The sequence below is a fragment of the Mugil cephalus genome, chromosome 22 (genome assembly GCF_022458985.1).
Source record: "Mugil cephalus isolate CIBA_MC_2020 chromosome 22, CIBA_Mcephalus_1.1, whole genome shotgun sequence".
In the NCBI taxonomy this organism is placed as follows: Eukaryota; Metazoa; Chordata; class Actinopteri; order Mugiliformes; family Mugilidae; genus Mugil; species Mugil cephalus.
Window position 1 is genome coordinate 8,167,736 of NC_061791.1, and position 16,057 is coordinate 8,183,792.

The following is a 16,057-nucleotide window of genomic DNA, read 5'->3' on the forward strand; positions in this document are numbered from 1 at the left end:
GTTAAATAGCTAAAGAAGCCTAATTAACTGTGTATTATTTAAACACTTTACCCCCAATGGTCATAATTAGTTGAACACATATTCCCAAAGGTTTCTTTTATGGAGCTGTGTTTACAAATTAAAAGCACCGTTATTGTCTCGGTCCACATCCTACTTTTTGTCTTTCATTCGTACAGTATCAACAAGCTCGGTGTGCGGGGGGGGGGGGGGGGGGGGGGGGGGTAGCAACAGACAAGCAGCAAACAGCGCTGTCAGGCATTGTTGATTGAAACCTCAAGGTCACAGGCAGAGGAACAGAGAGCGAGAAAGAAAGAAACAGAAGAAGTGAGGGCAGCAGAACAGTTTAGACTCTCCAGGGTCTGGCTGTGCAGCTCGCTCACTGTGCTATTCTGTGTGTCAGTGTGTGTGTGTGTGTGTGTTCATGTGTGAGCGAGAGTTTTTCAAGGCCTCTCCCCGCAGGCGCGTTTCTGCAAAGTCACCGCGCTCTCTGCATCTCGTCAATCTCGTCCTCCATCCGCCGCCTCGCTCTCCATACTCCCGTCGTCCGCCTTTCTTTCCTTAAGTGCGGCTCCTCGAACTGGAACATGCCCCTCCTATCAAACGCGGCGCGGGCAGTCTTCGCCTCCGGATAAAAAAAATAAAAAATAAAAAAATCTCTTCATCGCCGCCCCGGCCGAGCACTCGCGGAACACGCGGACGCCTCTATCATAGCTGAACGCGACCGGATCACAGTCTCCTTCCTTCACCTTCTTCCATTCGCCGCCTCTTTAAAAAAAAAAAAAAAAAGCTCCCCATTCATGCGTCCCATCTGCAATTTCCACCACCTTCCACTCTTTCTTTGAGCCACTTTGTGGATTTAAAAATTTCATTTGCTCCGCTTGCACACTTCCTTTCTCTCCAACATCATCCCACCCACAACCCTGCCCAATTTATTCTCCTTCCCCTGCCTCTTTTACCCCTCTTTTCGCCTTTCTGTCAATACTTTTCACACCTTCTGGCCCTGTCATCCTCCTTCCCCTCTCGTCACGTTATCCCATCTCTGCTTCTCCAGTGTGTCCGTTCGTTAGCCAGCTCCATCCACATTTCTCAGAGCATCCTTCCCTCCACCCGCCCGCCCCTCCTCACCTTGTAATTCTCCACTCTTGCTGTAGAGCTCTCGCCTCTGCTCCCTCAGGTAGGCACTCATGCTGATGGCATGGGAAGATGATTCAAACCTGACCAAAAGACACAAGTGTACGATAAAGAAGCGCACGGGCCAATATGTTCATTTGTCTAACACAGCACCAATATTTAGAGATTCTTCACCGTCCCTTGAATCAAGAATATGTTTGCTTATTTGTAAAGGTCACAAACATCTCCAGCAACTTCACAGACTAATTAACGGATGACCCGAAGCCCTTGGCTGCGACGTAAAAACTTGATTAAAACCCCAGTGACACAATTTATCCTCTCTTCTGTCTTTCCCCTTCAGTCTCATCGTAAACTATGTGTACTCTCACTTACAGCTGCGTTGCTCATTAGTATGTACTAATATTTGTTACCCTTTGCCATATCTTTCTTTACTATAGATAAAAACGAGTGGTCATTAACTTTTGTTGGTCTTGCACACACAGTATACATCTAGTTACTGAAGACAAATAGGTCAGAATAAGTAATACAAGTCAGGTTTTGTAACTGAAGCAGCCTTAGCTTTAGCCTTAGTGAGCCTTACTTGAAGAGCGACTGCTTGGCACGCTGTGGTTTCTTCTTCGCGAAAAAGGCCGCAAACTCACTGCCGGTGCTGGCGTAGGAGAGCTGAGCCGACGGCTCGGTGGCGCTGCGGCTGTTCTTCACGTCCAGATACTCCATGAGCAGAACCTACCGGAACAAAAAAAAAAAAAAGAGCACTCGGTTAACAGCTCAGCGACGGCACGTTTTCACCGTGCGATCGTAAGCCACTTTACTTTGTTGTTGTTTCAAAACGGATCACATTGTTGTGATTCATCCCGATAACATTTCACCTCAGACGCTGCTACGTGGAGTGCTTAGTCTTATTAATTACTCACAGTCATATCCTTTAAACTCGGCTTTTCTGCTTCGTTCGCTTGTCAGCTTATTCATGAGGACCTTTTTTTTTTTTTATCCATTAGCCTTTGTACAGCAGGTGTACTGATACAGATTAGGAGAGAAAAGAAGCAGGCTGTGCTCCATCTTTTGTGGAGTTTGCTGTGAAATTAAACTGAACCCATTAGCTGCTATTACCGAGTTAAACATTTGGATCTTTCGGTTTGACACTCGCTTAGCGAAACGCGCCTAACGTTTCACGCAGTGTCTCTTTGAGAGAAACTTTGAACTGTTTCATTTCTCTCGCACCAGTTTATTCTGATGATTTCCCGAATGCCCAAACATTTTGCTGACTTATTCTGTTTCATTGCGGGTTTTGTACTTCTCACAGTGTTAAAATGTCACTAATCACTATCACTAATCCAATTCAAATCCTTTGATAGAACTTTTTGGGGTATATATATATATATATATATATATATATATATATATATATATATATATATATAAAAATCTTGTCCTCCATTTCCCTGATCTGTCTACATGATCCATGGTGAAATCCATCAACGTCTTATCACGCTTCATAAAAATCTTATCAACTTCTAACAATAGTCGAGAATAAGCACATTGAAACTCGGGCCTGACAGAGAAAGTTCACTTCCTCCACTCTATCATTCTATCTGCACATTCCCCGTGTTGCTTTCATTGGCTCTCATTTTTCAAAATCTCTAAGGGCTTAATCTCCCATTTCTCACATTTCTATTTTTTCCCCTCTCTTGCTCCGTCGGCCTCGGTTCATCTTTCCCTTTTCTCTCGTCCCTTCTCCATTCCCCTCTCTGTGTGAATACATATGTTCTAAAATAGCCTCCCATATCTAATAGCTTCATAATTTAGCAGAGCCATTTAGCCCGTGTGTGTCTAATTCTGAGGCGCAGTGTGGGTCAGCCCAGAATGGGACAGGAGTAATGGCTGAGCAGATGGAGATCCATCCCAACCATAATGATGTAATTAACACAGCGGAGTGCCTCCCACTCCCACTCCCCCCCCACACACCCACACCCCGTCACGCATGGGGAAGCCTTCACATGCTAACGCTGATAGGAGTGCACACACATGCGCGCGTTTGGGTTAAATCTTTGTTTGCCGATTCAAAGGTTTCAGCGGAACATCAACAAAAAAAAAAAACATCCGTTACTGGAAAATGACTAGAAAAGTTTCTAAACTTATTCCTCATGTTATGTTGTTAAGTTAACGAGTTCAAACGTTCATGTAAATACAAATGCCAAACGCAATCCTTCATCACGCATGTAATTACTTTTTAACACATCACCCCTCATCAGAGGGCAGCGCTGGAGGCCGTATCCCACGTGCCCTCTCCAACTGGCAACGCCAGAGCCACCGCTTGCCACTAGCCTCACGCCGCCGCTAATCCTATCAGTGTATTAATTACTAATGATGAGCTGATGGAGCGAAACCCCCACTTGCTCGCAAGCTAACACCCAAGTAGACTTAATGAAATGCCAGCGCTGGGCTGATGAAGGGGCTCCGACCCTACTTAAATTGCATTAGCCCAGAGACAGAGTGAACTTTGGAGGCAATTAACTGGACTACTAGGACCGAGGAGAAGATAGAGGCAGAGGAGGACGGGAGGCATAATGTAACACAGAAGGACGGAGTGAAAGAATGAGAGATAACGACGGGGGGAAAGAAAAAAAAAAAGCTGTTGTGGGGAACAGAAAGAGCGAAGGATTATAGGTGGAGAGTGAAAACCGGGCAGAATGTTAATCAGGAAAAGTAAGGCAGACAAAAAGGAGAGAATACAAGAGACCAAGTTAAATCACTAATTAGAATTTGCTCATTTAACACCGTCAAGTGAGGTTTTTGATAATATCGCTTGAGATTTTCCCTAATCCTAATTTCCTTTCTTCATGATTTAAAGTGGCTCATTGGTTCTTTATGCAAAGCCAAACTAGTGTGAATATGTGAATAAGCTGTGCTTAAAGCCACCAATACGAAGAAAATACATCTTATTCTTGTTTGCAGAGTGCAACTAATTATGAAAGAGAAAAGACAATTTCCATGACAGAATACTTGATTGTTGTTTGTCTGTAAAACATGTCTTGTTTAACCTAATTAAAATTATTTATTTGTTGAAATTTGCTATTTTTTTGTTTTTATGTGACCACTGTAATGTGCCCTGGTCATTTGTAGCTAATTGAAAAGCAGAGAATCTCTTGTTGCGTTGCCACAAACTAGTTGCCTAGCACTGAATGTACCAAATATATCAGGGGGTGAGGGAATTACTTATCTTTTAAATGAAACAAAAAACTTTACGTCGCCATATCTTCCATCTACCAATGGTAATTTGTAGATCAGACAATGAGCCAAACTTGACAAACTTCCTAAACCACTCACAGAACCCCGTCTCCTCCGGCTCTTACCGGACACATCAAGCACATTAAATCCTATTAAATCTACTATTACTCCAGGCGTAGATCCTATTAATGGCAAATGTGTTTTATCTCATCTCCGAGGCACACTTCGACATGACAAAGGAATACTGAAAAATAAGGAGACTGAGTAGCGCTCACACTGATTAGAAAAAAACAAAAACAAAAGAGCAGCGACCAGCAAGGGTGTGGAAAAGATTAGCGGGTCGCACAAGGCACCGAATGAAAAAAGACGGGACAATGGAACGATACAGGGAAACACTTAAAGCTGGGTAATTAGGAGACAATGGGAACACAAAAGGCAGCGAAGAGCCAGGATAGGTTAAGGTCCTTTGCAGCCAACTCAGCAATCAACAGCAGCATGATTGCAGGTGCTGAAACCAAGAGCTGCCTCGGTGACTGTACCCAGGGCATCACATCGAGTCCACAGACACACAAGTGACACAAGTCAACAGATTCAATGATCCACAGAATTAATAAGTAATGGGACCCTACAGGCCAGTCTCAAATGGGAGGCTGTGCTAATTTAGTGAAGACCCGGAGCACTGTGAAGGTCTGGCAACTGGTATTGGAGAATGAGAAATGGGATTTCATGGAAATGATGCAGTAGTAGAGTAAATAATGTAGCTAATGGTAACTGTTTTTCGTGGTTAGCGAAAGGGCTTTGCAGTGCTTCTCGTTCATCAACACGCCGGTGTACCATCAGAAGCAATCTGGTTTCGGAGGTCAGTGTCTTGCCCAAGGACACTGGTGTGGAAGGACAACAAGGAGCCAGAATTGGGTCGCCAAACCTGCCTTTAGTGAACAACCTTCCCTTCTACCTTGTGTCTCTTTCCACACTTTCTTCTCTTTTTGAACAGTTGAAAAATAAGGAAAATTATTATTATTGCCTCATGTTAGGGTTAGGGCTAGGGTTAGAGCTAGGGTTAAGTGCTTTGGGTTGTGTTGGGTGTTGCTATTTCGGTCCAGCAGACTTCCACTGTGACTTCAACTAAGAGGTTGAAAGATGGTTAAAAGGATTCACTGTAGTTGTGTTAGCAGTGGATGTAAAGAACAGGTGGTAAAGAAATGAGACACGGGTAATATGACTTCACTCCAAATAAGTTCAAGACTTCGCATCAAGTGGAGTACGTGTTTGTGTACGCATGCAGAGCACATCTCTGTAATGGGCTCCCCTGAGAAAGACAATCATTTCCACTACAACTGTTCAGGCAACCTCGTTCTGCACTCGAACGGCTTGGGTCTCGTCCCAAACTCAAATCAGTCCACTGGGTTGAGTGCTAAGTAAAATTAAAAAGGAGAAACGCTTAATGGAAGTCTGCCTTTGTAATTCATTACCAGCACTGCTACGTCTATTTCTTCCTAACTAAAATGCCCCGATGTTACCCTTTATGCTCGGAGGAAGTGTGTACTCATCTTCCATTCTGTCCATTAGAGCCCTAACAGCCGAAGAATCAGAGCAATTAAGGGAGCATCAGTCAAAGCTTTGCAGGTGAGCACTTGTCATTGGCTAAACTCGACGGGAAATTGCCTGAAATTAAAGAAATAAATAGCACTTCATTTCCTCTTTCCCTCATTCTATCCTTCCCCTCTTATTAAGTCATTTTAAAAGCAGCCGGGAGAACAATCTCAACACTTTGTTTCTTACTCAGGTATTTATTGGAATCGGCCGTTTGCCCACTAAATCCTTTGGCTGGTGTCTTGTCACAAAACATATTGACTGATATCCCTCGCTGCTTGCTTGAAGTCCTTGGACGTCAAAGAAAGGGATCTGTACACACCCTGTATTGATTGTGTTCCAGAAACTTCAATAACCTTCACAAGTTCTGACAGAGCTTCAGCCACAACTGCTCTCTCTGTGCTGAACTCCTGCTAACCAGCAGGGGTTCCCACCTACACCTACATCTAGTCAATCTTCTGAAGGCTATCTCGTTGACGGAGGAGAAGAAGATGTGCCTGCACAGCATCTGGAACACTTTTTATTTATCTCGTCCTTGCTCTGTCCACAGCACATTTTGTGGAAGGAGGGGATAACATAATGTTGTTTCTACAGTCCTTCAAGAACAAATATATTTTTTAAATTTCTAATTCTCTATAAAGACTGTAGAGTGTCAAGGAGTCCATGTTGTCTTTCGATTTTATCTAAAGAGCTAAACAGATCTAAATTTTGCTCAAATTATTGATGAGCTCTATCATTTAAGTGTTATAAGGAGTTATTTTCATATTTATCTATATGGTATATGTAATAATTATTATATTTTTAGTGGCAAATGAACCCTTTAGATTTAACTACCATCAAAACCACACATTGTATGGATGGATGGATGGATGGATGGATGGATTGGTGGATGGATGGATTGTGAGTTGTTTTATTTTGGCCATGGCTTAGTATTTAGACTGGTGCTTGGTGCTGGTGTGTGAATATGTGTGCGCTTGTGTGAAAGAGTGGGTAGATGTGTTATCGTGACTGTAAAACACTTAGAGTACCATTAGGTAGAAACGCATTATATGGAGTCATCTGTCTTTTCATGGTTTGTTCAAGCACAGTAATGTTTACTTGTAACTCTAGCAGAGGAAATACTCTGTGAATTCCTTGCCAACCACCCAAATTGCAGTTCATAAATGCTAAAAGTTGCCAACTACAACACTTCTCTGCATTCGCAAAAAGAGGGTAGATTTGAGGGGACAGCAACCTTGACCTTTGTCTACCAAATTCTAGTCAGTTCATCCACGAGTGAATATTTGCGTCCAATTTCAAACAGTCCCCCCCAAGGAGTTCTTGATGTATTTCACTCACAAGCATGAGTTGGGTGAACATGCTGAAATAAATAATGCAACCAGCCACAGGTGCCACAGGTATAAAAAGGCATAAAAACAGTATGCTGCAAAATGAAGAGCGAACCTGTGCTTACCCACCACCCACCTTCTCTACTCGAAAAATAATTGGTGGGTGTAGAAATACCCGCTACAGTCACTAACTGTGCACTGCTACACTTTCCACCGCAATACTGCCACAGACACTTCAGTTCAGGACTTTCAGTGGGTCACAGGGTCTGTCACCTTTGTCTTACTCCATTTGGTGATAGAAGACCCTTTACTGTAAGAGTCTTCAATGTTTTTCAGGCCAAGGACCCCCAAACTGATGGACACATTAATCTACTAACTACCTACTATATGTGTTCTATATTAAACTCAGCCTAGTGCTGTACAAATTTACATTATCATTTTGCATCCAATATTAAGCTATTCAATAATACACAGGTTCTAATATTGATTTTTTCTTTCAAACATGTGCAACAGTAGGGTGGCCGTGCAAAAAGATATAAAAAATGTCTAATCAACCAAATATTTTGCGACTCCAAAACAAGTGAAGAAAGTTGCTACGAAATCACGCGACGGCATTCGAGCGATTTCAGTGCGGCAGACGTAAGGAACGAGGGGGTGCATGGTAGGAAGAGGAGACTCTACAACACCAAGGACATGGAAGACTTCATTGCTCTCCAGCAATATGTAAATATGACAGTGCTTTGGAGGGCAGAATAAATGTGACACGTTGATTAAAACGTTGGACGAGAACAACGTAGCGATGTCTGCACTTCATATCTAATTAAAAGAGCCCATTGTCTTCTGGCTGCTCTCTGGCAGCTCAATTCGCCTCATTTTCGCTCCGTTGATGAGCCGAGAGGATACAGTGCATATTTAAGCCACTTGTATATTTATATATTTTTGACACCAACATAACACACCCCCTTTGTCTTGGTTAATCTATGGCAATAAGAAGACTTATTCATGGAGAAAATTCAAATTGAGCTATGGACTCTCTTCTCAATCACAGAAGCCAGAAGAGCAGGAACGTAATCAGGAACACATTCAGACACCACGAGACAGGCGGGATTTCACTAAAACATATTCTAAAGCAGGGAGAGGAACCGCAACATCAATCGTATCAAAGCATCCTTTTTAATCTTTATGTAGAGCCTAGATCAAAATAGCTAAGCCCTTGCCAGTCTCATCCCGATCCTTAGAAGATGTTAAAAGACAGCTCGAGTTCTCTAGCGAAGTTTCCATGATCCAGGAATCAAAGTGCAGGTAGTGCGCATCTGTCCATATTTTCTAATGCAGTCTCACATTTCCGTGCCTGCGAAGAGGAAGCCACTCATTAAAAGTGTGATTTGCACTCCGGTCACACGCTCGGAGCAGACAACGGACGTGGCAAGCAGACGCGCGGCCACAAATCCTCGCAGAATGCGCAAATGGCAAGCTAATTATCAAACTTTAAGGCTGGAAACTGAATGGCGGACAAGGTCAAAAGGCGACGGTGTCAGGAGCCGGAGACGCCCTGTGCCAAATGCGAACACTCCAAACCGGGCAGCCTTAATTAAGGATGCATGTACAGGTTTACGAACCGTGGTCTTTTATGAGCTATGTCGTCCAATTACCTGATAGCGTATTGTGACTTCCATCTTGGTCATAATTCAGTGGAAATTTGTGGATTTTCCTGGCACAAAATGTTGTTTTGACAAACATTTGACTTCAGAGAACATCACATTAAACGCGCCAAGCTGCATTTTTATTTTTAAAGTTAAAAAGAGATGCTTTTTAAACATTCATGGGTACACACAAACTCCAGTCACTGTGATTTCTTTGATAAACCGGGCTGCTTTGGAAGCTGGTTATTTTCTAATGGAAATTTGAGGGTGGGGAGGTAGTCATTGATAAAGAAAAGAGGAGAGTAGTACAGCATTTGAACTGCCTGTGCTTAGAAATGTAAATTCAATACTGGTGTAAATAATCAATAGATATACTCACACACATTCTACTGAGAGACACTTGAAAAATCGTGAAGTGGCACTAAAACACTCCTTCTGGCATCAATACAGCTGATTACCATCGTTTATTTATTTATTTATTTACTTTTGCTTTGAATCAATACTTCCACGCTGAAATAAACAACCAGGAGAAGCGTTTCTGAACACGGATTAGAACCGTTACACGAACCCCGACTTTCAAAAGCTTGTTTACCTTCTCCCCTGTTTTTAGCCCACTGGGTCTCAGTCACACGTTGATGAACGGCGTTTCCTCCACCGAGGCCTTGTAACCGGGTGCACCCCGTGTTTCTGTCAGCTCCAGCATCCGTCTACTGGTATGTGATGTGGAAAGGTCAAACTGGTTTCTCAACCTCTCGAAGTGCGTGTGTGTGTGCGCGGAAGGGGTGAAACAACACCTATTTTTGTTATACGTGAACCGACGAGGGACTGCGATGATTAAAAGGGGGTGTTAAAATAGTGAAATTGTAAAAGTTTCAACGCGTCTCTCTCTCTGGCAATAAAATTCAAATGAGCAGCTTCTCTGTTCAAGCCTTTGCACCAGTTATAGACGTGTCATTTTTAAATTGCACGGTTATGCAAAAGAAAAGCAAATGCAGGCGAGAAGTGACGAGGGGCAAACATAAAGATCGCGACCAAAAGGAGCGGCCAGTGCTGAGTAGGCTCCTGTCTCTTTGTGGGTCTTAAGACGGGAGATAAGGACCGGCTCAGTATCCAATAAAATTTACCACAGCCACAGTGGGAGAAGTAGGAATTTAATTTCTCTCATTGCTGATATGTGACTCTCTAAGACAGAGCGAGCTAAACGAAGGGGGTGAAAGGGAGTGTGGGAGTAGTAAGAGTGGAAAAAAAAAAGAAAGTCAGATAATGAGATTAAGGAGGAAATTACAAGGAGCAAGAGGGGTATGCGCAAGGTACTGGGAAATTGAGTGACTGTAATACAGAGGCAGCGCGAACGACGCCGAAGGAAAGAAGGAGCAGGGGAAATGGAAATGCAGAGTGGGAGAGGACGGACCAATGAGCAAGAAGCAAGGCGGAGGGAGAGATGGACAAGCGGCCTTCATATTGATAGGATCGGTCAGGAAATAATAACACGAGTGACTGAATAAGAAAACCTCATTTCACATAATGAGTATTCTAATCAAGAGATTACATTATCTCACATCGCAGAGCGGAGCCCCTGGCAACGGGGTGTTGACAGTGGTCGCATGCGAGGGAATGGCTTAATGTTTTCTATAGCTGTGCACTTACAGCGCAGCTATTACAGCGGATGCCTGTGCACGTTCACGCCCTCGAAAACAAACATTTGTGTATCCATGAGGAGAAACTTTTTAGCAGACGAGTCGTAGTTAGAAATAACTGCGACCATCAGATTTGTTTTTTTGTTTTGTTTTCTGACTAAAAAAAATTATGTTCTTATCCTGTACATTTAAATATCAGGTTCAAGTAATAATGTGCGGCTGCGCCGTGTAAAATGCCACAGAAGAATGTCATGAATAAATAAAACCCCCCACAACTCTTAGGTGTGATCATACGCGTCGCAGCGAGAGCAGCAACTGCCACGTCTTCTCCTCGGAGAACGGCCGTGGGGTCAGTTCAACAGCTGCTCGTCCCCATCAGCCAATCAAACTGTGGCAGGGATCAAGAACTCCGCATAAATACATGCCAATTAAAGAACCTACAATTAATCAAAGCAATCAAGTCCCCCCTGTCTTTGTCTCTGGCGACTTCTTACTAACACACTAAATGCCATCCGTCAGATCCACGACAAACTAAAGCTTTAGGGTGCGTCCAGCGAGGGAAAACAACAACACAAAGTTCACCGTGAAAGTATTTTCTTCTGGGGTGCAATGTTAATGTGTGTGTGTCTTAATTGAAATTGAGTCTATGATGTTGGAGTATTTATTTTTATAAGAAGAGAGGAATCTGTCAGGTATAAGGGGCAACACATACTATCATATATATTACATTTCTGACCTTATACAACACACACCCAGGCCTATAGGCGGACACACAAAGTGTGAACAAGCCAGCGCTCCTCATTATCTCCCAGCGGAGTCCATCCTAATCCATATTGTCTGTTCTTTCCGACCTCACTTGTCATTTGCTCACAGCGCAGGCAGCTCTTCCCGAGCACATATATCAAGAGGGCCCTGGCCGCATTTTCTTCAAAACTGACCTGCAGCACCGCCTGGATTTTGGCCGAGACGTCCGCCTGCTCGTAGAGCTTGATGTCCTCCTCGTGGGCACCGCCCTGGCACTGCGCCGCAATCTTCTGCAGGTGGGCCAGCACCACGCTGTGAGCCTGGGCCACTGCCTTGAACTTGTCGAACAGGAGCTCCAGGAGTTCCAGCAGCAGCCTGCAGATGGAGCCAGAGAGAGCGGAAAGCGAGGGGATGAGTGAGAAGCGTCAGGGGAAGAAGAGGAGGGTGAAAAAGGAGGGGGATCGAGTTTATGGGGAGGGAAAGACAATAATGTTTACACTCTGAAGCACTTGTCCAACACACAAGTACATCATTCTACAGAAAAAATGCCATGTACATATCAAACTGCAAATTTCAGATCAAGTATAAAATGCAAAATTAAATCAAAAAAGAAATAAAAATAAAATAAATAATAACATATATCATCATTTCTGAGTGCATTTCACTTTCCCAATTCCCTTACTCGTTCTCATTTACAGTTTCCTGTTCATTAGACACTCAGAAATCTTCACCTGCAGCAATAAACCCAGCACCTGGACAGAGCGTGGAAAAGCCAGCGAGCTGCCCGAGCTGGACTCAACAACCAAACAGCCACTCTCATTAGTTCCAAATGGCTCTGGCTGCAGCGGAGAGCGCAGCCAAAACCAAGCTGACCTTCCACTTGATCTGAGTGCTACACTCTGGATTGAAAACTCACAGTTGCCTCGTCTGCGCTAATGCTTTCATACAGACTTTGCCATGACTGCTTTCCGCACAAGGACAAAGCTTTCAAAGCAAAGAGGGAACACAGGTTACATTAGCTAGAGTCTGAACGAGTTCCTAGTGCTGCCACTTTGTTTTAGCGGAAGTATTACAGGTAATATAAATATAATTACACTGTTTGTGTAACACGGATTTCGCAGTACTTGTATTTTAATTGTGTTTTATTAAACTGGCAGCAAGGGGGAGGTGTTTTTTTTTTCTTTTATAGATGACAACAGATAAAAAAGTTAGAAAATATTTCCCCTCTGTGCCCCCATGTTTTCTGTCTTGCTGAACGAACATTACCAAAATATATCAATACTCTGATATGAATGTATGGCATGAAATCGTATCTTCATGAAGGTTATGGTGTTCAAACAAAACTGAACATTTTATCTGTAATGAAGGAGGGTTTTTTTAATACTGTTATATTAACCTACCTGTTGAAACTGACAAGGTCTGACAAACAGAAGAGTAAAGTTTCCAGAAGAGCTTGAAACCAAACCATTATCTGTGTGTACTGTTGCCAAGTGCTCCTATATTACATTTACTACTGTAAATGCTGTAAAGAAAGAAGGGCACGCTTAAAAAAAAAAGTGTTGGGATGGGGCCAAGATTTCCTGAGAAGGTATAAAGATAATGTAGAGTCGAGATGGATGTTTCGCTGGGGGCCATTTTGGTTGGCGGTGTGTCACTGCACTCGCGGTAGCATCAAGTAAATGTTATTAATGGAGGGAAACGGAGGAACAAATCACTGAGAGCTATAACTCAGCGACTGGGAGATGTCCGCGACATGAAGAGAGGAGCTGCGAAATGCCAACGAGTGAAGGAATCGTTCATGTATAAACGTGGAGGACTGTCAAGAGAAGGGCTACGTGAGTATCCGCCTCGGAGAAAGGGCGATACATTATCATATGTGCGCGCGTAAAGGTGGGCAGAGACTAAATTTACAGCTCTGACCTTGTTCAACACACGCCCAGATCTGTAGGCGGGCACGCAGACCGTCGACGAGCCGGCTCTCCTCATTATCTCCCAGTGGGGGCCACCCTAATCCATATTGTCTCACTTCTCATTTCCCCTCAGGATCGAAGCTGACGCACACACGGCTGATGAACAGGCGGGAGAAAGAGCAGGAGGCCCGCAAGGCCCGACGCCGGCTTCGCTGACCAGCGCCGCGAGCGCGCCAGTGTCAATTTGGAAGAGGCAACAGCGGCATCCAAATTAGATTATCGTTAGGTTGGCTGTCAGACGCAGATCATTAAATTAGGGGGTCTGCGGAGTGTCGAAGGGAAGCTCTTGAAATATTAATGTCACTCTGCCCCGCGAACTGACGCACAAAGCGGAGAGAGGCATTCGCGCGGGCGTGACCCTCCGACGTTCCCGGCGAGCCGCTCGGCTAAACAGGCAATCAGAGTTTTTAAAATGACAGACTTTTATTTGAATGCTCGATAATTTCTAAGAGATTTTCTAAAGGGACTCGGTTAAGATTCAGATAAGGATAAGTCTGTTTTTCTTATGCAGAATAAAGCAGTCTGATTTGACGCGAACTGAACCGCTCCTTCATTCGGAGTAACTTCGCTCTCCGCGTGCCGCGAAGCAAGAAAGAGAAAGAAAAACAAACTTCCATAGTGGCCGATCGCGGCGGATGTGAATGAGAACATAAACCACCGACAGCAAGCCACACACTGCCGTTTATGCTATAAAGTGCTTAAGTGCTGCCTGCTAGTCCGCAGTGCTATAAAATATAGTGTGCAATATTCAAGACCATTGTTCCCTACAAGTGGTACATTGGTTGGCGTTTCCATAGCAACAAGCATTGACTTTAAATTGAAGTGAACATAGGGAAAGCCGGGAGTGTATGCATCCAAATACACAAACACACACACGCACACACCTCTGAGCGTTAAGTGCTCAAACACGTATACACATGCAGGCAAACTTGAAACAATCAGCGCGGAGTAGACCTGGGAATGAGCTACACGGTGGCCTATTACATTAAGGTCAGATGAGATTCGGCGAGGCAACCGAGTGGGGTGGGGGGGGAAGCAAGGCAGACAAGGCTGGGGGAGAACATCCCTGACAGAAAACAAGACGTTCCTCTTAAATGGTTCGGGATCAGTGGACTGAGACCTGTGCTTCTCGAGTCGGCTCACTGTACTGCGAGCGCGTGTGTGTGTGTGTCTGCGGGAGCTGACGTGACTGCTTTTAAAATGGAGCAGCACCTACCGCGGCAGGTGTGAAAGTGTTTGTGTGTGTGTACGGGTGTGTTTAACCATGACTTGTCTACGTTTAAAGCAGCAGAGTATCTGTTTTCATGGTCTGAGGCAGGTGTGTCTGCGGTCCTCGCCCTCTGCTGGGTTTCACACCTGGTTGACTGTCTGACTATCAACAGCCCGGGAGTGCATTCGAAACACGTCGTCCGCTCGCCTCTACTGTCAGCTCTAAATGTGCCCACCGCATGCAACGCCCAAAATTACTAATCCAACGATATTTGTATGATATAAATGTCTACGATCGGCAGGGAGGGTGGAAACACGTGGGAGAGTGGGCACCCTTTTTTCAAAAACGCTAGGGAATTGAGTCTAATGGGAATAGTGTGACTACAGAAGAACGGCTTCAGCTTAAACTCCAGGTTAGATAAAATACTAATGGGAGTAAAGACGCAGCTTTATTGAAGTAACAACAGTACCTGCATACTGTTGTTTACAATGATGACTTTTAGAAATTGCTTCTTATTTTCAAGCAAGTATTATCACTTCAAAAAAAAAAAAAAAAAAAAAAGATGTCTTTCATGTTACCACATAACTATCCACTCATCTCCCTTCGCTTCTTTCAGTCTCATATTTTCCGTCCTAACTTTACCTCGGCTGGCTCTCCTGGGCCAGGTTCTCTCCCCTCTGGTAAGCATGGTCCGCTATCTGAGTGGTGGACCTCTTGACAATCTGCTTCAGCTCGGGTTCCAGCCGCTCCATTATGGCTTTGATTGTCTCGGGGAGTTTCTTCAGCTTGGCCAAAGCCTGAGGAAGACGGATGAGTCATTCGTTTTTACTGGAAGCGAGAGCGCCGTCCGAATAGCATTACCCGGGCGCTGAAATGCGCGGTTAACAAATGTGTGTGGGTTTTTAAGCAGCGCTGCTGAACGTTACCCTGATGAGGATGCCCATGAACTCGGCGCTGTTCTCTTCTGGATCCACCTCGGATAGGTCTGCTTGGTTCAGTTCCCGCATATCTTGCTGCAGCTCACGCACTGCAGAAGATATATACGAACGGCAGGTTAGCACCCAAAACCTACAAATATCTATCTCAGAGACACATGACATAGTCAAAGCACGGTTTTGCAGTCTAATTTCTCCTATTATTCCCTCTTTAATAATGTTACATACTAAAACAAAGACCCATGGCTTTATCTACAGTGTATTATTACAATAAGGCTTTCTCCTCTAACAAAGAACACCTGCACCTGTACCCCAAACCCCCAACCCCTGCTCTCTCCATCTGACTTTAGCCACATTAGCGGCTAAATTGAGAATGGCAGTATCGAGTGATGCTCTAATTTCCATTAGATGGGGCCTCCCAATTCCCCATCAAAGTGCGTTAAGAGAGTTAATGTTTATGGCAAGTTAATGGACTTTGGGTGTATTTCCTCTTTTCACCCATTCCAGCTGTAGTTTGTGTAATAATTATGACAATTACTATCTACAAATGAGGTGCTCTAATGCTATTAGACAAAATGGCAAGCCAGGCCATTGATGGAAGCCGGTTGCTGTGTCGTGACCACGGTTGTTAACACGAC

General features: G+C 44.1%; 1 protein-coding gene across 1 annotated transcript in view; it reads right to left on the reverse strand.

The window, feature by feature from the left end:
- exoc4 (exocyst complex component 4) overlaps window positions 1-16,057 on the reverse strand; it is a 112,515-nt gene that overhangs the window by 88,900 nt on the left and 7,558 nt on the right. The window contains exons 6-10 of the mRNA XM_047575100.1: window positions 15,411-15,511; window positions 15,127-15,281; window positions 11,499-11,679; window positions 1,712-1,857; window positions 1,126-1,214 (exon numbers count right to left, since the gene is read on the reverse strand). Of these exons, the coding sequence (XP_047431056.1) occupies window positions 1,126-1,214; window positions 1,712-1,857; window positions 11,499-11,679; window positions 15,127-15,281; window positions 15,411-15,511 (672 nt within the window). The remainder of the gene's footprint in view (window positions 1-1,125; window positions 1,215-1,711; window positions 1,858-11,498; window positions 11,680-15,126; window positions 15,282-15,410; window positions 15,512-16,057) is intronic.